General features: G+C 44.7%; 2 protein-coding genes across 7 annotated transcripts in view; one reads left to right on the top strand and one right to left on the bottom strand.

Moving 5' to 3' along the window:
* Positions 1-1,257: 1,257 nt before the first annotated feature.
* On the top strand, positions 1,258-21,598 carry PRELID3A (PRELI domain containing 3A). Of its 3 annotated transcripts, none has more exons than XR_001332681.3 (7): positions 1,258-1,450; positions 3,719-3,887; positions 4,190-4,279; positions 5,038-5,108; positions 5,203-5,305; positions 6,881-6,993; positions 10,480-21,598. XR_001332681.3 is itself a non-coding variant. In XM_014266835.3 (7 exons), exons 1-6 carry the CDS (start codon positions 1,419-1,421, stop codon positions 6,932-6,934), a joined length of 519 nt encoding a protein of 172 aa, XP_014122310.1. In that variant the 5' UTR covers positions 1,258-1,418; the 3' UTR covers positions 6,935-6,969; positions 10,480-21,598. The 3 variants fall into 3 exon arrangements, 2 of the variants coding, with proteins under 2 accessions (XP_014122310.1, XP_005486773.1); XM_014266835.3 differs by having other exon boundaries at positions 6,881-6,969; XM_005486716.4 differs by lacking the exon at positions 6,881-6,993 and having other exon boundaries at positions 1,264-1,450.
* Positions 11,269-22,313, bottom strand: part of SPIRE1 (spire type actin nucleation factor 1) — a 133,312-nt gene continuing 122,267 nt past the window's right edge. For all 4 annotated transcript variants that reach the window (XM_074548206.1, XM_074548198.1, XM_074548204.1 and 1 more), the window contains one exon: positions 11,269-22,181. In XM_074548206.1, coding sequence (XP_074404307.1) covers positions 21,929-22,181 — 253 coding nt within the window. In that variant the 3' untranslated portion in view covers positions 11,269-21,928. The remainder of the gene's footprint in view (positions 22,182-22,313) is intronic.

Here is a 22,313-nt window from a genome sequence, read left to right as displayed (position 1 = left end):
GCTCATGCTTCTGAGATGGGACCCTGAGAAAGGAACCCTTAGCTTTTATACCCCCACAGTGCAAGCCACATGCAAATCTCACTCTTACTCATGAGTTTTCGCTCCTGCTGTGTACCTCAGTGTCCATTCACCTGGCTGGCACCACCAAAGGGTTGGCAGTTCATGGCCTCTTGTCTCAGGCTCCCACCGAGAACTCCACCTACATCTCCATCTGCAGCTTGCAAACCGAGCTACTGCTCCACATATATCCTCAGCAATCCCTTCATCCCTGGGCACAGCCCTGCACATGATGTCCCTGGCTGTGTGTCACTCCCAAGGCTGTTATTAGGGTATTTAATCCTGGTTTGATTAAACCAAAATGCTGGTAGCTCACAGAATCCCAGAATCACAAAATGGGAAAGGAAGGGACCACAGCGGCTCATCAGGTCCAACCTCCCTGCTAAATCAGGGTCATCCCAGAGCACATGACACAGAGCTGCATTCCATGGTTCTTGAATATCTCCAGTAAAAGAGACTCCACAGCCTCTCTGGACAATCTGTTCCAGTGCTCAAGTCACCCACACAGTAAACAAGTTCTTCCTTATATTCAGTTGGACAGAGCTTCCTGTGCATCAGTTTCTGCCTGTTGCCTCTTGTCCTAATGCTTGGCACCACCGAGCAGAGCCTGGATCCATCCTCTGGGCACCCCCCACTCTAAACACATATAAACATTGATGGGGTTCTCTCTCAGCCATCTCTTCTGCCCTAGGTCCCTCAGCCCTTCCTCCTTCATGAGAGATGCTCCAACTCCATCATATTTGCACCTCTCTACCAGAGCTGCTCTGGGAGCACCACGTCTCCTTTGCACTGAGCAGTTGGTGCTGAGGGTTGGTTTGTGAGCACTTGAGGAACACCAGTCAATGGTAATACAGAATTGCTTTCCCAGGATGCGCCTTTCCAGCGCGAACTGTATCAGGGGAGGCTTAGGCTGGATATCAGGAAAAGGTTCTTTAAATAGAGGCTGGGTGAGCACTGCAACAGTCCCCAGGAAAATGGTGACAGCACCAAGCCTGACAGAGTTCGAGAAGCGTTTGGATAACGCTGTGGGGCACACGGTGATTCCTGGGGCTGTCCATTGCAGGGTTACGAACCGGACTTGGACAATCTCCTGTGTCGCGTCCAGCCCAGGACGCGGTGACACCGGGCCCGGCCGGCGCGCGCTCCTGCGCATGTGCGCTGCGTCGCCTCTTCCGCGGGCGCGGGAGGGGCGGGGCGGTGACGCAAGCTCGTGACGCGAGCGCCGGTCCGGGCACGCCCCCCGCGCCCCTCCCGGCGGCCGCTCGCGCTCGCCGAGCCGGCGCGAGGCTGTCAGGCAGCCGGGCTCCGCCGTCGCGCGCTCTCCCTGGCGTCGGGCTCTGCGAGACGCACCGGGAACGGCCATGAAGATCTGGAGCTCGGAGCACGTGTTCGGGTGAGGGGCCGGGCGGGGAGGGCTCGGAGCGACCCCTGCACTTCACCGAGCCGGGCCGTGCGGGGCGAGCCGGGTCCCGCCGGGGTGACGGCGGAAATGGCAATGCTGCGGCGCGGCCGCGGGAGGAGGAGGGAGGCCGGGAACGGGCTCCGGTGGTGCCGGTCCTGCATCGTCTCGAGCGCGGGCGGACCCCGCTCCTGGGCTTCTCCTGTCTCGGGAACAGCATTCCGACAGGATGGAGTGGTAGAGCTGGCCCCACAGCGTGGTGGCTTGGTGAAGGGCTGGGTGCTTAGGAAAAATAACTTTCACACCATAACTAAAAATAAATCTCAAGCTACCGATGTAGAGCCTATGATACATGTTCCAAGAGGTGAGGACAGAGTGACGGTGTCCCTTAGTCTCAGGTGTGCCGCTGTGTGCCTAGCAGCCGGCTCTCAGTAAATGTTCTTTCCATCAGTGCTTTTCTGCATGGAACGCGGTCTGGCCTAACGAGGAAGCAGCAGGGAGAAGTATCGGGAGCTTGTAGCGAGCTGTCCCGAGAGCTGGCTCCCCACGGCCCGTGGCATTCCCACTCTGGGAGTGCCACTGCCGGTGATTCCTCTGCTACAGGTGTTCCCAAGTCTTGAGGCCCGAAGAGCACTAACGTATTTACGAAATATCCCAGATGTGTTGCTCTGAATTTCCTTAATTAGCTCAACGCAGCTGAATTCCTTGTGCTGATGCAGGTACTCGGTGCTCAGCTTCAGCACTGGTCTGGTGTAAGCGAACTGTGATTTCTAGCAGGAAATATCAGGCAGAGGCTGCTCCAGCATGACACAACTCCCGAGTCTGAGTATCTGTCACCTAGGGAATGCAAAAGCTATTTTTATTTGACATTTTCTCATCAAGTTCTGTATTAGAACATCCACGTCTTATGGCGTAATGTGTGTGGGTGTAGGTAGTTAATTTGAATGGTTAATAAAATGTTGTTGTGCCTTATCAGCTCTCTGACTCAGTCCCTTAGGGACATTTAACAGAATTTTGTCATTTTCAGTTTGTGTATCTTCTGTTGATGGAGGTGTAAAGTCACCAAAGATGGAACAAGGAGCAATCCTCCAGCTCTCCCTCTGCTACATGAATTGAGGGCTCTTATTTCTCCTGCTTGCACCAGCAAAGCTTTCTGACACTTTTCTTGTTAGAAAATAACTTATTTTTCCAACTTTCTGTTTGTTCTTGTAGTGCTGTACTGTCAGTGCCTTTCTGTACCAGTCTATTTTAAGACTAAAATAAAATCCATTTAGGGCCCCAAGTGCAACTCCTAAGTACAAGTTGGCACCCCTAAGCCTTCTTAAGTTAGATGCCAATTGTTGAATTTTTAAACGTACCTTTAAAGGCTTTAAGGCTATTATGTCAGGACAGTCAGATATTCTGAATATAGAAATAATAGGGACAGAATTTCTCTGTTGGATCAAGTCCATGGTTTCTGTAGCCTCCTCTGTTTCAGAAAGAAATGTCTGAAGTACCTGAGAGCTGTGTGGACAGTCTGGCCTTGAGTAGCAGGACTGCTCCAATCTCAGGAATTGGAGGTTATCAAAATTTGTTTTGTAAAAACAGTTCTGAGAAGAGTATCCATAAGTGGAATTCATGCTAGCAAACTGCTGGAAGCAGTAGTGTAGGTGCAGACATCAGGCTGTGAGCTGGTGGGCTTTCTAAAAATCTGTTTCTTTCCCAATCATCCTTTTTTTTAGTAGAATTTAATTTCACTTTGCTTTTTTTTTTTTTTTTTTTTGCTATAGGGAGGAGCAGAAGCTAGTGATGTCCTCTTTAGTTTATTTGGTATGCTTAGAATTACAGAAAAACTTGTGGTGGAGTGGAACTCCTGGAGGTCATGTAGTCTAGCCCTCTTCTCCAAGCAGGGCAAGCTTAAGTGTTAGGTGAGGTTGCTTTCCTGGTGGAGTTGTGGAATGAGCTGAGATTCCCACATCTCTGTGGGCACCACTTGGAATGTCACTTGTAGCAGTGAGTGACTGTTGCCCCTTGCCCTCATTTTTCTTAGTCTTGCATTAATAATTCCTTGCTTCAGTCTGGAGAGAAGAATTTTTTTTTTCTTCTGTTTTTATATCAGTATTGCCTTTCCAAGCATAACTGTATTCCAAAGGGACTTCTGGGAGCTGTGAAGCTGCACAGCCTGTCCCATATTGCACAACCTAAATCCTGATTTAGTATCATGGGATTACTTGCAATTCAATACAAAATACTTACAGATACTCTCCCCTCTTCCTCCCTCAGGCATCCCTGGGATACAGTGATCAAAGCTGCTATGAGGAAGTACCCCAACCCCATGAATCCGTGTGTGGTGGGAGTGGATGTCCTGGACAGGAGCCTGGATAACCAGGGGAGGCTGCACAGTCACCGCCTGCTCAGCACGGAGTGGGGACTGCCCAGCATTGTCAAAGCGGTACGTTTTTGCACCCTTCATTCTTTAGTTAGGGTGGGATCCCTTTTATGTCACCCTGTGAGTTGGAGCTGACTTTGAAGTAAAAGCTGAAATTTGTGTGTGCCTGTCAATGCCTTCCAGGCTGGTCTGTGCCATGCTCTGTGGCTGATACAATCTAGACAATTAAGTCTTGCCACTGATCACAATCCTCTGATATCCATGGAATTGTGTTTATTTGGGGTCACTGAGAACTTTGCACTTACATGTTTTGAGGTTCAGTTTGTTTGTTGGATGTTGGTACTTAACATTTTTTTCCCCTTCAGATATTAGGAACAAGTAGAACTCTGACTTACATAGAGGAGCATTCTGTGGTAGATCCAGTGGAAAAGAAGATGGAGCTTTGCTCAACTAATGTGAGTGGTGGCTTAAGAAGTTTCTGGTAATTAGTTCTGGAAGTTGGATGTTTTGCTCTCAACATTTAGATTAGAAGTGTAGCTGTGTCTTTCATTGGAGGCAACAATTTACAGGTCTCAATCAGTGTTTTATATGACTCTTTTTCCCCTCCCTTTTTCTTCTTCTAATTTAGATACTTCATCATCAAACATTTGTGATTCTGCTTTTAATGTAAGATTATTTCTCAGAGTGCATGTAAAATAGTTTGACTTTTAGATGAATGGGTTCTGTCATTTCCAACAAAAGTTTTAATGTGACATGCCTTTTTTCATAGAATGTGAATGAGGCATTGTGCTATGTTTTGGTATCCTGGTAACTCACAGATCTCAGATTTAACGTGGGCTTGTCTGTAGGAGAGCCTTGTCTCTGTACAAAAGGCCTTGTCCTTCCTGAGTATTAATTTTCTGTCTAATCCAGGTGGTGCTATGGGGGTCTGGAAGAGCCTCTCTTAACCACTGTCCATAAATCAAACTCAACATTCAGGGAAAGCTGTTGGTGTTCTGTCCTGTGAATGGGAACTTTGATATAATTAGATCAAGGATAGAAGAATATATGTCACCCTTTATAGGTCTTTTTATTGACTGTGTTGTGGGTTTTATAGTCTGTGTACAGTATTTTGACTTAAATTGAGTGCTCTGCTATTGAGTATTGAGTGCTGCTGATAACAGAAAAATGAAAGGTGAGAAGTGAGGATTTCAGCTCTGTTTTTGTTCTTAAGATTACACTCACAAACTTGGTGTCTGTTGACGAGAGACTGGTTTACACACCTCATCCAGAAAACCCGGAAAAGTAAGTAGGGAAATTTATGTGTGTCCTTGTGTCTAGGAGACAGTTCGTTAGTTCAATTTAGCTTAGGTGTTAACCTTTCCTTATTGCTTTACAGGACTGTGCTAACCCAAGAAGCAATTATTACTGTTAAAGGCATTAGCTTGAGCAGTTATCTGGAAAGCTTGATGGCAAATACAATATCTTCTAATGCCAGAAAGGTACATATTTATTCTGTTTTCTCCTCTCTTCTCCACCCAATCACTCTTTCTTTTGAAATAGTAATTGTCAATGGTGTGTGTTGAATGTTAAATTTAATATCTCCAGATTTTGTGTGCAGTGTTTCAGTAGGTTTTTTTATAGAACCTCAGCAACCTGTTTCTAGGAGCTAGTGCTAGTAGAAAATGTAACTTCACATTCAGCCTTTATAATGTGGATTTATCAGTTAATACCAGCATATTTTCTGTGCTGTTTTTCTAAGTTGTTCCTGTTCATATCCATCATTGAGCTATCTCCTTTCCTTTGGCTAAAAGTATTTTAGTGTAAGCAGAAGCATATTCTTTGAGGAGGTGAGACTGTGCTGGCTCACCTGGATAATGCTGCCCTGACTGCTCTGTCCTGTGCTTTTTCTCTTTGGCCTGCAGCCCTGGAGCTGCTCTTCAGCACGGGCAGAGCTATGGGAGTGCTTATTCTTGAGCACTTTGTCCTACAGTTTCTTGGGGAAAAATGGAATTGCTAGAGAAGCATAGGCCTTGCTGCCTAACAGCAGGATGGATGCTATTGGAGTTTGAGATTTTGTTCTGCTTTGCTGGAGGGGTTCAGCACAGTGGGAATCTGGCCCAGGTAACTCCTGCTATGCCAGAAATCCTGTGCTTTGGCCATCCCTTCATCCTTGTGAGGGATGCTCCTTGGCCAGTGTAAGCCAAGTTGGTAGGAACAACTAGATGAGAGAGGAGAAAGCCTCTTTTGCCACCCTTCTGTGTGCTTCTCCTAAGGTGAGAGGAAAATTTGTTAAAATCATGGCATGGGGAAGGAATGATGGATCATTTCTAGACACTGAAGAGTACCTTTACCTAGCTGGGTGCTCTCTGTTTTATGGAAGGTATTTCAGTTAAATTCCAGTTCTGTTCTGATCTGGTTTCCATTTAAAAGTCTGTGTGGAGTGTATATTCTTGAAAGAGGAACAAACCCTGGCTCACAACGAAATTTCAGGCTGGCCCAGAGTTAGCAAAGCATTGTCTAGTTGGCTCGTGTGCCAGATCAAGTTAGGCACACTTAAAAATACTGGCAAAATTCCTCTGAAGGCATTGGCTACATTTACATATCTCTTTTGAAATCAGAGAAACTGTAAATATTTCTTGGTACCTGCTGAGGTGTTGCCTGTGAGAGAGCTTAATTTCTTTTGAAGATTGTTCCGTTCTGCCATTTCCAGGGAAGGCACTGGCTTACAAGCTTCTTGCAAATCAGAAAGATCTTCTTGTGCTGTGTATTTCACAAATACAAAGTCTCTACAGAGTTTGAACTTGGCAGGAATTTGTAATTGCTGTTACCAGCCCTCTCCTTGCTAACCAGTACCTACTGTGCTACTACTGGCTCTTCTTGCATGCTGTGCTGTGCCTCTGAACACCCCTCTTAAACTTCATGACAGTTACTGAAAAATGTTTTGTTGTTCTGAAGAAATAGGAATTATTGAGACTTTGCTCTGAGGTAGCAGTGGCAGGTGATGCATTATTATTTTTAATGACGATGAAAAAAATCATTTGCTGTTTGTTGTAAATCTTTTTGTGTTACTCTAGGGGTGGGATGCTATTGAGTGGATAATTCAAAATTCTGAGAGCGCTCTAAGCTAGCAGTTCTCCACACCTGCAGTTTGTACTAACTAGTGGTAATGCCAGCATTCTCCTTCTTGGTACAGCATTTCAGCTTTCTAGCCAATATCTGCATGGACTGTTGTCACGTGGATTCCATAAATGACCCTGCATGTCTGTTTCACACACCTTGCATACAGGAATGGCAGAGCTGCTCCTGGCCCTGCAGTTGTGGAGGGTGAGCACAGGCCCAGGCTGGATCCATGTGCTTGTGCCACGGGGCAGCCAAGGTGCTGCAGCCATGTGGCACACAGCCTTGCTTATGGCTTGAGGGCTGCAGACAGCTAGGGCTGTGAGGAGTCCCTCCACAGAGCGTTTAATCTGGTCTGAGTTTCTGTGATTTCAGTATATAAAGCTGGTACCTAGAGAAATTAATAAATTGGCTAGTGAGTGGAATTGGCTTTATAAAAATAAAACAGAACTGTGTTCTTAGGATATAAAATTGATTTCTTGAAACAGGTTGCCTAGCAGGGGTAATGTTTTTCGTAGCGGAATTGTATTTGCTTTTCTTCTGCCTGAGGAGTAGTGTTGCCCTTCTGAGGAAATCTGTGCAAAGCTTGAAGCTGTCAGGATGCCAGACTGTTCCTGTTTTTCATTTGTCTTGTAGTTATGTTCATTTTGGTAGCGATTTGTCCCTGCAGTTATAGAGCTATGAACAAATCTGAGTTCAGGGTTGAGAGAACTGAGTGTATTTGCCTCTATGAGACCTCTGTGCAGATTATTTTTCTTCCACTAGTCAGTGTAGCCTGTCCCTGTCATTCCTGTATTGGCTTCTGCTTCAACCAGTAAAATTTCCTAAAAAGAAAAAGATCCATTTTGCTGCTTCTCCTAGTTAAGAAAGTTGGGCTTTTTACACTGCTTACTTTGAGATTCATGTATGCCATGAGTGCTTGCTTTTACGTTCTCATTCCACTAAGCTTTTATGGCTGTTTTTCTGGAAAACATCCAGTACAAAGGCTCAGCACTTATCAGTCATTAAGCTCTACCAACAAATCTTCATCTGCAGCGCTTGTCCTGCCAGCCACGTCATGCTGCTGACACCTGCAATAATGAATAACACACCGTGCATGCTTGGGGATGAGTGTGCCTGCTTAATGACTGACTGCAGAACTTCTTGTACAATATGACACTTTATAGACAGTCCTCTGTCAGATTTTTTCTCATAACTGGGTAGTTTTGTGGCACTTGGAGGCTTTGGATCTAGTTGAGATTTCTAACTTAATTGTGCAGGATGTTCCTGAAGTCTTCCTTGCCAAAATCATGAGTTTATTCTTAGCTGCAAAATATGGTATATAGTGTAGGCAAGTCTAAGGAGATATACACAGACCTATGTACTCCCAAAAATCGGAGGAAATATCTTGGTGCTCTAGTTGAATGTCATGGATTTTTAAAATTAATTTATCTCATCCACAAAGATATCAAGTAAGACACAATGATGTGATAGTTTCAAGTCAGGGCCTGAAAAGAATCTCAGTGTTTTTCTACTGATTGTTTTCTATGGTCAGGGTGTTTTACCTTCTGACAAGTCTTCTTTGAGCAATATAGCAAATGTAACATCCAAGCTGTTGCTGTCTCAGTTCTGTGTGCCTGTGTCACCTCGGAGAGGATATTTAAACCTGACTTTTAAAGGTCCAAATGCCTGCTTACTGAAAGATGATTCCCCCTCCCTGCCCCCCACTTCTCCCTCAGTGAGCACTCATCTCAGTTAATTCACAGCTGGTTACAACTTGTTGCTGTGCCCAGGTCTGGGTGCTTTTATTTGTGCTTTGCTGGCATTCCCAGGTCTTGCACAGCCTGTGGAGAGGTTGGAAATTACTCCCTTCTGAAGAACAGTCACTTTGGTGCTCAAATGGAAGGAGCTCAGAAGTTAAATCATCCCTTCTAAGATCTTCTATCAGCAACTTGAACTTAAAGTGGACAATTTCAGTCAACTTTCTTGAACATTATTAGTATTTTTTAAAGACATCTCTGGAACTAGTTAACTTAGACATCCTAGTTCTTGAGGTAATTTGGGGTGGAGCTTAATCTCCCTTTCTGAGCCTTGACCAAGATCTGAACACTTTATTCTGATACCTGGATGACTTTTCTCAGTTTAAGGACTGCCTGCCAGTGCAGAAGTAGGAATTAGTGTTTATTCTGTGAGTCCTTGGAATATGGAAAATCCAAAGAGAAACGGAGTTCGCTGACCTTTGTGAGTCATCTCAAGAGCGTCTTGAGATAACTGTGCTCCTATTCACAGTAAAACTATTCTTTTTAACAGGTTACACTTTGCACTCTGGATCTGGGCTTTTCATATTATTCTAGGCTGATGTTTCTAGCCTGGCAAAAAATTCTTGAGGAGTGTGTGAGCTTTCTTCTGACATTCTTTTTTCCTTAGGTTTTCAAAGCTGCTTATGCAGATTCTTGTTCATGCTTACTAGTCTATAAAGGACAGCAGCAGGTTCTGGACACTGTGGTGTTTCTGTACACCTTTAATGAACACAACAAAATTAGCACATCACAGTTTGGCACACAACACTGTGCAGAGTAGGCCATGCTTGTCCTTTCTGTCGATGTCTGCAGAAGGCTTGAGCACTGACAGTGGCTCTCCTGAACATTTATGACTTTTTGGGCTCAAACCTTTATCTCCAGAATTCTGAACTTGGCCAGAGCCATGTGACTCCCACTTACTGCTCTCCACTCCTTCCTTGTATTTCGTATTCTTAGTGAAGTAATAGAGCTGAATCTCTCTGAATCTCCAAGTGAAAAAAGACCAAGTCTTCTCCTGGTCTGATCCCATCTGCTTGCTTTGACAAAAGCTGCTATTCTGAGCTTGCAGAGTTCTAAAATCTTGACTTTTGTTTAGTTAAAGTCTTTCTCTTTCTTGACTTCATTGCGCTGCTGGCTGCATCTTGTGGTCATTGGGGTGCAGCTGCTACAGAGTCTTTTTCAGGTGAAAGGTTTTTGCCAGGCTTATTGCCCTGGGTTCTCCAGCTGTTACTGAATCACTGGCTGTCATTTATGATCTTGAGACATTCCCATGCATTGATATAAAATGTGCAACTCTCAATTAGTCTGATTTAGCTGCTGAAAAGTTGCTGTGTACAAATGTAGAATTCAGTGTGAGTCCGCTTCTGAACTCTAGATAGGTATCAGATCACTTAGCTGCTACTTCAAAGAGCACTGGAAGACTTTTCATTGTCCCGGATCTTCTCAAAAACTTTCTCTGTAACTTGGCTAATAAAGCTGAGATTTTGCCATAGTATTCTTTGGGTGGTGGGAGCAGCAAAGAGCAAAACCAGCAATTCTCTTAGGTAAGGAAACTTGACTGCTGAATTGGGCCTTGTGCTACTGGCAACTCACACCAGCACTGCATTTGCTTCTGACTTAGGGGTGAAGCAAATGCCTCTGCAATGAAGTTTCCATAAGAAGATGCTAAGAAATTATCAATATAATCAAGTTCCATGTCTGACAGAGGAAGAACTATAGAAGCATGAGCAGTGGTGGTGTGTCTGTTGTGATCCTAAATCCTGGTGTTTTTCTGGCAGGGCCGGGATGCCCTGGAGTGGGTGATCAGCAAACTAAACACAGAACTGGAAGAGCTGAAGTCCACGCGCGAGGGGATCAAACCAGCCATGGCAGCAGCGTCCACGGAACAATAAAGCCAAATCTTTGGGTTCACCAAATAAAACCAAGAAACTGACAGAAAAGTCTTATTCTGCAGACTGTTCTGTAGAGCTCCCTCCCAAGGCTGATCTGCAGAGGATTTGTCCATTTGTAAGAATACTGGATCAGCGGAAAAGTAACCTCATCCATCATCTCCACGCAGCTCTTGTTGCCTACTGAAGTTTAAACTGACCTCCTGCAGATGCTCTTTTCATTTGAACAGTTTATGTTTAACACTGGAAATAAAATGTTTAGCACATTCAAAGCAGCCTAAATGTACCTTTTCAAATAAAGGTAGAGGACATGTTATATTTACACCATCTCCAACTGAAAAGCTTGAAAAAAAGCATGTGTGGGATTAAGGGTTTTCTGTGTGAACTTCTGTTCTGTAAAGGGCTGATAGGTCCTAGAGCACTGAATTTTGTCTGGTTTGTAATCTGATAATGTCTTATGGCCAGTTAAAGGGAACTACATGAGTCAGAACATGATACTGTAAATCTGATATTTATCTAGAGGATCATCTTGAAAGGCTACATCTTGTGTGGAACTTACTCTTCTTAGGTGCTGCCTGAACATGACACGTAGATAATTTACCTCTTAGATATTTGTATCCAAACAAAGATAAAGTTTCTATTGATGTTAATAGCCTAAGATAGTTTTTCTGGTGGGAAGAAGGGTATAATTTATTTTCTTATTTATTAATTTTTCCTCTTTCCTCCCCTCCCTGTGGGGACAGGGATTACTTGAAGGTGCTGGAAAATACTTACTTATCTCTAAGAAGGGTATTTGTAGGCTGCTGGAATGAAGAGACCGTGCTGTTCCACTGGTCCTTGTTCTTCACATCACATCTTACCTGAGGGAGAAATTGATGCAATAACCAGAAGAGTTGAAATGAGAAATGAGCAGAAAATTTTACATCTAAATGATAAGGTTTCATAAAGAGAAACTTTTAATTTCCTGAGTGGAGAAAACAAGAATACAAGAACCACAAGTGGACTCTCATTTCTAAATGCTTTTTGTTAACTACTGACTACCAGTGTAACTGAACCTTTTCAACTCTTTTCCACGTGGGTACAAAATGGTTTTAAAATCGTTTGAAATGCTTCTCATTATCTGGAAAAATACTCCAATAACTGCAGAAACTTTCCTATTAAATATGCATAAATATATATTGGTGATGACTCTAACCCTGTCTGATGTTTACAGAATTGTCATGTTTGGTCCAGATGTAATATGTGTTTCTCTGACAGAACCCTCTGTTAGGGTATTTTAACTTATTTCTTGTTATGCACACAAAGTGAAACAAGTGTTGCAAGGATGTTTACTTGTTCAAGTGGCAAGCATGTGCTCAGGAAGCTGCTAAAGAGCATGAGTAACTTCTGAAAAAATTGAAGAGTAAAATGTTGGTCACTGTTTTGATCTGATAATTTTAAAGTGTTTGTAGCTTAAGGGAGTTTGCAGCATTCATATTCTGGTTGGTTTGAAAGTAAACTTTAATCTGGGTGTAACTAAATTACATGATCCTAATGAATAAACCTACTTTAAAAAATATGCCTATTAGTTGAAAGCAATTAAATGAATAGCAGATATTTACATTGCTTTTTTTATGTGGACTAAAGCCCTTCCTATTTTGGAACAGAAACTTAGAGCTAGAAGCAGCCCATGACTGGAAAATAAGGTGGATGGCTTTGGTGCAGGTCAGTTGTTGTCCCCTTTCCAGGAGTGATGTCACTTCCTGGGTGAGGAACACAGATGATGTTCTAGCTCCTGGTGTTCTGCTAGGCAGGGGAGTGCAGCTATGGCAGAGCTCTGCACAAAAGAGGGAAGAGTTGGGTGGGGTGTGTCCATTTGGAAACCTGTGCTGCAGCATTTCCGTGCATGCCTGCTGGAGGGATGGAAACATGACTGTCAGCAGGGGTGGGAAAGCCTTTGGAGAGGCTCCTGTGTTGCTTTGGTATGGGAGAAGAGTTGTCTAAAGCTGCTCCTTGCATCAGAAATGAAATATTACTTAGTGTTGTCTTAGGCTGGCTGACTTGTGCATGGCACTTCCTCAAAGTCACCGCGGGCTCTCTGGAGCAGAGTTCCTCTGCCACACCCTGGGTCGGTGCCAATTACACGTCAGGTTCCCGGATTACTTTCTTGACACTTTGTTTCCTTCTTGCAGGAACTAATCCCTATCTGCTTCCTTCCCTAGCTCCTTTCTGTTCTGTTCCTCCCTGTTTTTGGGCTGCTTTCACTCCACCATTTCCTCCCACTTAGGAAGTTGTGGCTAAATGCTTTGTTTTCCAGTCTGTCTGCTGCTCCACCTTGCCAGGCATCAGCAGCTTTCCTACTCGTGCTCAGTCCTCTCCTGTGTTTCTCTAGGCTAAAGGAGAGTGGGGACACTTTGGGTAGGAAAAAGACAAATTTCTTCTGGAGGCCTGTTCATTACTTGGCTCCCTCTCATCTTAGGGGTAGGTGCCAGTTGTGCATCCATGGGATTATTGATCTTCCTGTGGCTGCTCATTTTGCCGGTGTGTACAAAGGACCTTGCAGTGGGTCACACTGGAGCCAGGTAGGTGTGATGGTGTTTGCAGGGATCTGAGGATGAGGGAAGAGATGAGGATCTGACTCCATGTTTCAGAAGGCTTGATTGATTATTTTATGATATATGTTATATTAAAACTATAGTAAAAGAATAGAAGAAAGGATTTCATCAGAAGGCTAGCTAAGAATAGAAAAGGAATGATAACAAAGGCTTGTGACTGACTGACACAGTCCGGACAGCTGGACTGTGATTGACCGTTAATTAGAAACAACCACATGAGACCAATCACAGATGCACCTGTTGCATCCCACAGCAGCAGATAACCATTGTCTACATTTTGTTCCTGAGGCCTCTCAGCTTCTCAGAAGAAAAAATCTTAAGGAAAGGATTTTTCAGAAAACATCATGGCTACAGGTAGGGTCCAGTATTCAGGAGATGAAGTGATTCTTAATTTCCCACAAGTTTTCCTGGGAAGTTTTTACCCTGCTCTCTGTCCTTATTGTTGGCATATGGGGCTTCAGTCCTTCTCCCTTGGCTATGTGACTGGTCAGATCAATGGGATCTGGTGGCATCTCTGTGCTGTGCATAACACTGATTTTGAAGCATCTCAATTCCCATTCCAGTTCTTAGACTGTTATAGACTGAGCTGGCCCTTGAGGCAAAAAAACTTCCTGCCTTTGGAATTGTTTATTTTCATTGCTCCCTAGAAAAATTCCTCCATCTTCTCTTTCTTTACTGGAAATGGCTAAAAAATATTTCTGAAGTCAGTTTTATGTCACATGCATTGGCTGAGGCTTCTCAAAGACAGAAAGCTGCATGTGAGGGAAAGTGTTAGGCTGCTTGTGGGAGCAGCAGAGCGCAGCTTTTTGGATTGCAGCAGAAGGAGGAAAAGGGATACGTAGGAGGAAAAAATGTGTAAAGCAGAAATGCTGTAAAGTCAGTGCTGATTTACTTGGAGGGATCTTGAAGTGCTGGGGGCCAAGCAGAAAAAAGCTCAGAGGTTGTAACTATGTAGATTAATAGGCAGCAAGTGCCATCTTGAGTAAGAATTCTGCACTTGGAGAGTTGAAAGTGGAACTGAAGTTGGGTTTTGTGAGCTGTGAGAGGGAGGTTGTGTACAGCAGTTGTTCAAGCTGCAGTTCAATGTCTCTCAGCTGCTGGGTTGCAATTCAAGGGTGTAATGTAGGGAGGTGGTCGGATTTTAAGAATTTAGTGCCAGCACATCAGATCTCCACGCTGGATAGAAGTGTGGCTGCTCTCCCTGTCCCCACGGCTGTGTCACACATGCCTGCTGTGGAGGGCAGGAGCTGGGAAGAGCTGGTTCGTGACTGCAGGGGGAGCAGCGAGGGCAGCGGTGGTTCCCAGAGCGGGGCAAACTGGGCACGGTGGTTCTTGGCCCTGAAGGATTTTAAGATGTTGAAGATCCCACACTCAAAATAGACTGGCGTCTGGTTGATGTGTAGTTGTTGTGCTGGTGCAGGCTCATGTTAGCAACAAAAGTATCGACTAAAAACATCATAATCAAATGGTCTGGTGTGTAATTAATTGGGTTTGTTTAGACTTAATTTGGCCTTGTGCCAGTGTGAGTCTTCCATGCTCCCCCGTGCTTCTTATTTCTTTTCCCCCATCAGGTCAGCAGGCATGCTGGAGGAAGGGTTGTATTTGTTGGGACAACAGGCAATCCTAGTGAAAGCTCCCATATTCTTTAAAACTTTGCTTAAAGTAAGCAAAGGCATTGAGCTGCAGTGGGTGGTGTCAGAAACTGCTGCAGAGCACAAACTGGGCACTGATGTACTGACAATGTAACAACCTAGCACTGGGAAAATGCCCAGCCATGTTCCTTGATGAGACACTTCCCATTCAAATCCTCAGGTGGAGCAGTGGTGGGTAGGCAACACCATTCCTGCTGCTGCGCCTCCCTAGACAGAACTGTGCAGTGTCCATATACCCTGTGGTGCTATCCAAAATAAATGCCATGTGCAGTTTAAAAAAATCACTTCTGGGTGTGACTGTGGTAATATCTAACACACTGTTGTTTTTCTGAGAAAGCTGCAGAAAAACAAGTTCCATTGGTCTGTGCTGGGTAGGCAGCAGGATGCAGTACCAGTCTCCCTGGAGCTTGCTGTAAGCCACACACTGCTCAAAAGCTCTGCTGGGGTCCTCTGGGCCTGGGCTGGTAACTGCATTTGGGACTGGCAGCTGCTTCATTTTGCATTAGAACAGGAAAGACTCATCTAAAATCACTAGCCTTGACTTGTAAATAAGACTTTATTTATCTAATAAATTACCTTCTCACCCCACCAACACTACCTGCCACCTGTGAGTATCATGCAGGTTATGGGCTAAGCCTTTTAATCACAGCTCCAGGGAGCAGGTCATGCTTTCACTATGGATTTGTTCAGTGAGAAGGCATTTCTGTGAAACACAAGTCCTGTCCTTTTAATTTTTCCACCACTGAGGTGACTGAGGTATGATTCTCATTTTACTGGAAGGCACCTGCAAGTGAAATGATCAGTAAGGGCTCCTAATGTGGTGCCCTGCTGGTTACAATATCTTCTCTTTTACTTTGCTATGATTTTGTTTCTGACCTTGCTAAGATCTGCAGCAGCTAAAGCTCAGAGCTCTGCCTGGCCAAACAAATGTGGAACACAGCCTTGCCACATGTGCTCTGTAGGAAAGGGTGCCAGTGATCTTTACGGTTCCGTCAAGAAAGTGAGAGCAATGCAGTAATTTTAAAGAGTTTTAATTAGTAATGCATGGACAAGAAATTGCATTTCAGTACCACATAACATGGAAACAAGCAGGAGACAGTTCTGTGGCCTTTTGCTGTTAGAGCTGATGCCCCTGGTGTCCCTGAAGATGCGCAGACAGTACATGCACAGTGACAGCACAGAAGCAGGGGGAGCTCAGAGGGGAAGGGATTGTGCTTTAGGCCTGTTCATGTCCAAAAAGTGCACCTCCTGTTTGGGGTATTTTTTTTCTTTATTAAAGAAGGGGGTGAGGGAGATGGAACCAGCTTTAACAGAAATACAATTCAAAAACCCTTCTCATGATCTTCATTTTGCTTTTGAGTCACAGGGAGTGTAACCACCAGCCCTTCAAAAGGAACATGCCCACCTAAAATGTCTCAGCTGAAAATGGGCCTTGAGAGTGCTGCCTCTCTATAATCTGTGCCAGCTGAACTGGTGCTTATTTCCACTAAACTTTGGAAGCCCACCTCCTGCAGGGCTTACATCAACTCATGCCCATGTCCTTTAATTCTAGATTTAGCAGATTTCTGAACTCAGATTTCTGAAATCCAGTTTAAAAAATCCCACATTGCACTGTCTGGCCCAGGGCCTGTCCTGCAAAAGCCAAAGCATTGCTGGCTCCCATTTCTAAGCACTGGTGTCACTGGTTAGTGGAAACACCTTCAGCTGCACTGGAGGGTCCAAGAATATGTTTTTTTTCATACTGAGTGCTCTTATGGGTTGGTTTTTTAAAAAATCAAATATATCAATAATCAAACAGTATATCAATAATCCTTTTTAGCTGTGAGTTTACAGTAGCAGTCTGGCACCTTGAAAAGTTATCTGTTTACAAGTGTATTTTTTAATTAGCTATAGTAAGGCCTGTTCTGAAGGGTCTGTTCCAAAGGGCTGTTCCAAAGATCTAGAAATGTTCTACAGAACACATCTTGCTGCCCTGTGCAGACAGCAGCAGCTCCTGTTACCTCAGGACACAGAGCCTGGGCTACCTCACATCTGACACTCAGTTCAGGCAGGCATTGCCACTGCAGAACAGCCTGACTAGGGAAGAAACTGGAATGTTACTGAATTGATTTATTGCAAATAAACAGTCTAAGCTACTACTGCATACAATTTGATGCCTGTTTAGCTCCTTCTCCTGATTACACCCCATGACATTTGTTGAGTGCAGACCTACCATGGAAAAATTCATTCACAAGTCTTTGCTTGTCAGAGTATTGTCAAGTTTCATCTCTCTGGAATTTGTTTCACCTGGAAGTAGGGCTAATTGTTTTCCAGTACTGAAAGCAGATGGAAACTTGCACTGCAGGATCCTTTCAGCTCTGACACTGAGCACTCAGCTCTTCAGTAGCAGCTCTCCAAATTCTTTAAATGGTTTGTAACCACTCTGAAGTGTCATTTTGCAGCTGGGGACTCTGGGACACAAAGCAGCTCACAACATGTGCCAGGGCAGCTGGACAACATGGGCAGCTCTGGGATTTTTCAATGTCAAGGTGAGGGAACAGGGAAGGCCCAGGCTGCAGGAGCTCACAGGTGCCGCTCAGCATGGGGCTTCTGTGCTGTGTGTCACACCAGGCTGAGCTCATGCCCCTCTGTCATGGCTCTCCTACAAGGAAGTTCTGGGGAATAGTAATTACAGGTACCCAAAAAGTCTGAAACACAATAGTAAAAATCAGACAGAAACAATGAAAAAGGTTTCTATAGCTGGAATTGGTACTCATAAACATTCTCAGACTGGCCTTAAGATACACATATACAAAAGAAGAAATAAACCAGAGCAGCTCCAAGTTATCAACATGGCAACAGTATAAAATTTTCTGGTAACATGAACATAATCCATGTGCTGTAGCACCAGAGTGTAGAGTTGCAGCACCTTTCTCTCATGCCTGTGTGCTGTCACTGTTTCACAGATGAGACTGAGCTGTAAGACAGACATTCCTAAGAGTTGTGCAGAGCTGCTGGATGAAGTAAAGCAGGAAGGCAGCAATCAGGAGTTTAAAGTTGGAGGTTCTAAATAAGTTTTAACCTATAGAGCATGCAGCCAGTAACGAACCAGGGAAGCCGATGCTGAACTTGACTGAGGAAAAAGGGATGCTCAGGAGAGAAGAGAGAACAATGTCAGAGTTGTGATAATAATGTTCTCTCCACTTCTGGTTTAAAAATGAAACCAAATCCATCAAGAACCTCTCCAAAAGACTGCCAGCATTTCTCTCCCAATGATGAGGGAGGGATGGAGATTTCCCAAAGCCTGTATTACATGCAGGACAAATGTGCTGCCTCAGGTACAGCCCGCCAGCGTTGGAAGAAGCAGCACACGGGTAACAGAGGGAGTTGGCTGCAGATGATGACAAGGAGTTAATCACATCACTGGGGTTACACAAGCAGTTTTTATTGCTATTCTAAAGGTACTTCGACAGGTTTTCATCCCTTCATGCAGCCCAGCCAGTGTTCAGCTGTTATGCAATCATTTTTGTTAACAATTCTTTACCAAAAGAAACATCTGACTGATATTACAAAACTATAAAAGCATGAAAAAAGAGAGACAGAACCTTTAAATCAGCTTCCCCATGAATAATTAACACAGACAAAGGTTATAATGGAAAGACGTTTTATTTTTACCATGTAACACCCCTCCCTGTATAAAGGAAGTAATGGAGAAAGGGAAAAAAAAACCCCAACAACCCCTCAAAACACTACTGTCACCATGAACACTTGAAAGGTCAGGTCTGAGAGCTGCAGCAAAAGCCTGCTCACATCTTTCATCATCACCGTGAGGCAGAGCTGGTTTTGCATTCCCCACAACCAGGTTCACATACAAAACAAGACTGATGCTGCCAGAGGCATTTTTAGCTCCTTGGGTCTCCTATGAAAAACTTTAACAGACCTTGGGCATACTAATAAAGCTAAAAAAACCCAAAGAAAATAATTTTAAAATTTGTGGAACAGAGTTCTCTGTGCTAGTGCCGCGTTCTTTTCAGCAGTAATTCGCTCTAAGATGTGCAAACTGTATTAGGGGGCTGAAAGCATTAACTCTAATAAAAGATAACAGCCAACACACATATAAATAAGACTCGTTTCCTTTTTAAAACATCATGGGAAATTCCATTCCCATTGCATGATTGATGGAGACTTCCTAAATATTAATAAATATATTACAGATATTTACAAGCTTCTGATTTCCCCCTCCGACGCTGACGTGAAGTTCAGCCCGTAACTAGGACATGCTGGGCAGCACCATGGGCTGCTGGGCCAATGGCTGCAGTGCATTTGGGATGCTGGTGCAGGCAGGGAGGAGATGGAAAGCTAAAAATAGCCCCCTCTGCAGAGCCAGGCAACCAGCGAGCCGAGCTCCTTCAGGTTTCCCGCGACCAGCCAACCCGCTGCTCCTCCGCTCACGGAATGAAATGCAGGGATAATGCGGAGCAACTGTGCCAGGGAGGAAGGGATGGAGCCAAGGGAGAGGCAGCCCTCCACACCGTGTCTTCTGGAGCCTGCCACAGCACGTGTCAGCAGCTTGGAGGGTTTTTCCCAGGGAAAAAGGGAGGTTGTCCAGGCCCTGGCCCATGGCAGCAATGGGGAGCCATCTGTACAACCACTGCGTTGTTTTTCAGTGTTTGTGCCCTGCTCAGCACAGGAGAGCCTGTCCTGAGCCAGGGACTTGTGAGACTTCAGGGCAGGCACAGGCTGGATCACAAAGCTCTGCCACTGCCCCAGAGCCACCCCCAGACACTGCCAGAGTGGGGCAGGGCACAGGCATGAAAGACTTGTTTGCCTTCACATGCTCAGGAGCTACTTAGTCCTTCATCCTGCCTGCTCTACAACATCCCAAATACCTCTCCAAGAGGAAAATAAATGTGCTGGATGCCCCGCACCTCAGTGGTCTGAGGACACCAGGGAAGCAGACTGTGAGCAGAGGACTGTGCAACTGAAACATGTCCTGGGCATCTCCATGAAAAAATCCTGACAACAACAGGCAGATGCAAAGCGAGATCTCCTGCATTTGTTTCTGTCTGGTTCCCCTGGTGCACTGTGCAGCAAACACACAGCCTGGTTTTGGCACAGAAACAAGACAAAGTGCTGATGTGACTGAGATCAGGCAACCCTTCCAGCGACAGCAGAACCTTTCCCACCAGCCAGCCTGTGCTGCTCCCCTGCAATCCTACATCCCTATCCCATGCCAGTACTCCAGGTGCCTTAACATGCAAGACACTTTTCCAGAGGTATCATGAGGAGAGGGCTGTGACACCTGACCTTAAATGGGACAGCAAGGAGGGAGAGATAGCACTGAGCCCTGCTTTTCCTGTTTGCATTGGTTCAGAAAAAAATAGAAACTATTTCAATAAGCCCTACATATGTGATAATTCTCATTTTCCAAGGGGGCTTTTAAGAAAAAAATAAGGATGGCTGACTCTCTGGGAAGGTTTACAGAGACTTTTGCATGTGCTTTTCCAATCAACCTAAAAGAGACGATATGGATGGCTGCTCCAAAGGCTGCCAAATGGGAGCCAAGCAGCCCTGGTGCCTCCCAGCCTGGGCACTGTGCCTTGCCAGGGCCAGAGAGGCAGTCTGCCTCTTGGGCTTTTTGGACAGAGGAAGCTGTTTTGCTTAATACACCTTTAAAATTATGTTATGGAAGTCCAGTCCCAGCTACTTTGGAGCAGTTCTGAGGTATCTCTCATTAACTCGAAGAATAGAAATGTTAATAAATAGATCTGAAACTTTTCTGCTATGTCATTCTATAATACACTGCTATATAGATATTAAATATGCCTCAGGGTATTAAAAAATTTATGAAAAAAGTTACAGTAGTTGATTTCAAGTATTAATAACTTGGCTATGTTAGCTTGTTTTTAAATACCAAAAAGATCTGGCCCCAAATTATTGACTAAACTCTGGCTATGACTGAATTAAAAAAAAAAAAGTATTCTGAATGTAAAAAAAAGTGCAAAAAAGCATGAGAAGTCAGTTAACATTGTAAAATTGTTGGAACTTTTACACAATTAGTCTAGCACTCCCTTGTGAGTGAATTAAAAAGGGGGAAAGAACAAAAAAAAGATTAAAGAAAAAAAAGAGATTGCTCCCAATCTGAGAGAGCACTGTCCCAAATTTCAGCCGAACATGAATTTTTACAGCCAAGTTATAAACCCCAGAAAAAATGGGGTTACAAGTGGATATGCTGTCAAACAGAACTCTAGCAGTATCTGTGTGCTCCATTATAATACAAATGTACACCTTACTCACTGCTTTCTCTGAGTAACCACGAGAACAATTTTACAGGTATTCAGTTAAAATTAGAAGCCTCCCTTATTTCCCATCCTCCCCATAAACTGTACAACTTTGTCTACTACTAAAATTCACTGCTACTAGTAGTCATTATCATACATTCAAGATAGAAAGTGAACTACTAAAACCTGCTCAGGAGTCACTCAGAAGGACACTAAGGCTTAAGAAGTACGGCAGCTCAGGGGTATGACCGACCACACAGGCCAAGAGCTTTGTCACCTGCTTTGCCCCAGGACACTGACACTGCAGAGTCCCGTGCTAAGCCCTGATCTCAGAGCAACCAAATGGCTCAAAGGAAGATGGATCTGACTGGAGCTGCTCATGCTGGGTGCCTGCTGGGCGTGAGCATTCCGAGGGTGGGAATGCAGCAGGACCTACCGCTTGCTAGTGTGCTGGTGCTGACACTGTGCTAGATCTGGTTCTCCACCAGACACCTGCTCTCAGCTCATCTCCTGAAAAATGATTCAAAGCATGGTTAAAAAAAGAGTGAAAGTGAGAAAAGGCTTTCTCATTTTGACGCACATGTACAAAAGAGGCAACAATTTCCAACTGTTGATGTCTCCCAGTGCAAGCAGCTGCCCCGTCGTGTAGCGCCCTGCACAGATCCCAGCACAGCTCTGTGTCTCTGGGAGCTGCTGGAGCAGGAAATCCTGTGACTGAAGGCAAACCCAAGCCAGTCAGGTGGAACAAAGCAACGGGGTGACGATCCAGACCCAGTGACCTGGCTGATGGATGATGACCTGGTGGAGCTGAAGCAAAGCAGAAGGCACAGGCTCAGACCTCGTTGATCGTCCTTTCCGAGGGGCAGTACTCCGAGGTTCCTGCTGAGGACATGTAGAAGGATTGCGTTTTCCTTTTTAACCTGGCTCGCTTGTTGGCCAGGGACAGGCTGCGCCGGCTTGAGTTGATGATTTCTGAGATGAACTTCTTGCAGTCCACACAAACCTCCATTGTGCTCCAGTCCTCCATTAATTCTTTGGGAAACTCTTCGTGCGACTTATCCACAGACTTGGACCTTGAGGTCAACCTGAAAGGCAAAAGAGCAGGATCTGTCACGTTATCTTCAGCTTGGCTGCAGGCCCCAGAAAAAATCACATCAGAAAGGTCTGGATTTAAATTTTCCTTCCTCCTGTCCCAAATTACTCCAAACACTGGAGAC

Source organism: Zonotrichia albicollis, chromosome 1, assembly GCF_047830755.1.
Source record: "Zonotrichia albicollis isolate bZonAlb1 chromosome 1, bZonAlb1.hap1, whole genome shotgun sequence".
Lineage (NCBI taxonomy): Eukaryota > Metazoa > Chordata > Aves > Passeriformes > Passerellidae > Zonotrichia > Zonotrichia albicollis.
Note: the sequence above shows the minus strand (reverse complement) of the source record. Positions and strands in the feature narration are given on the sequence as shown.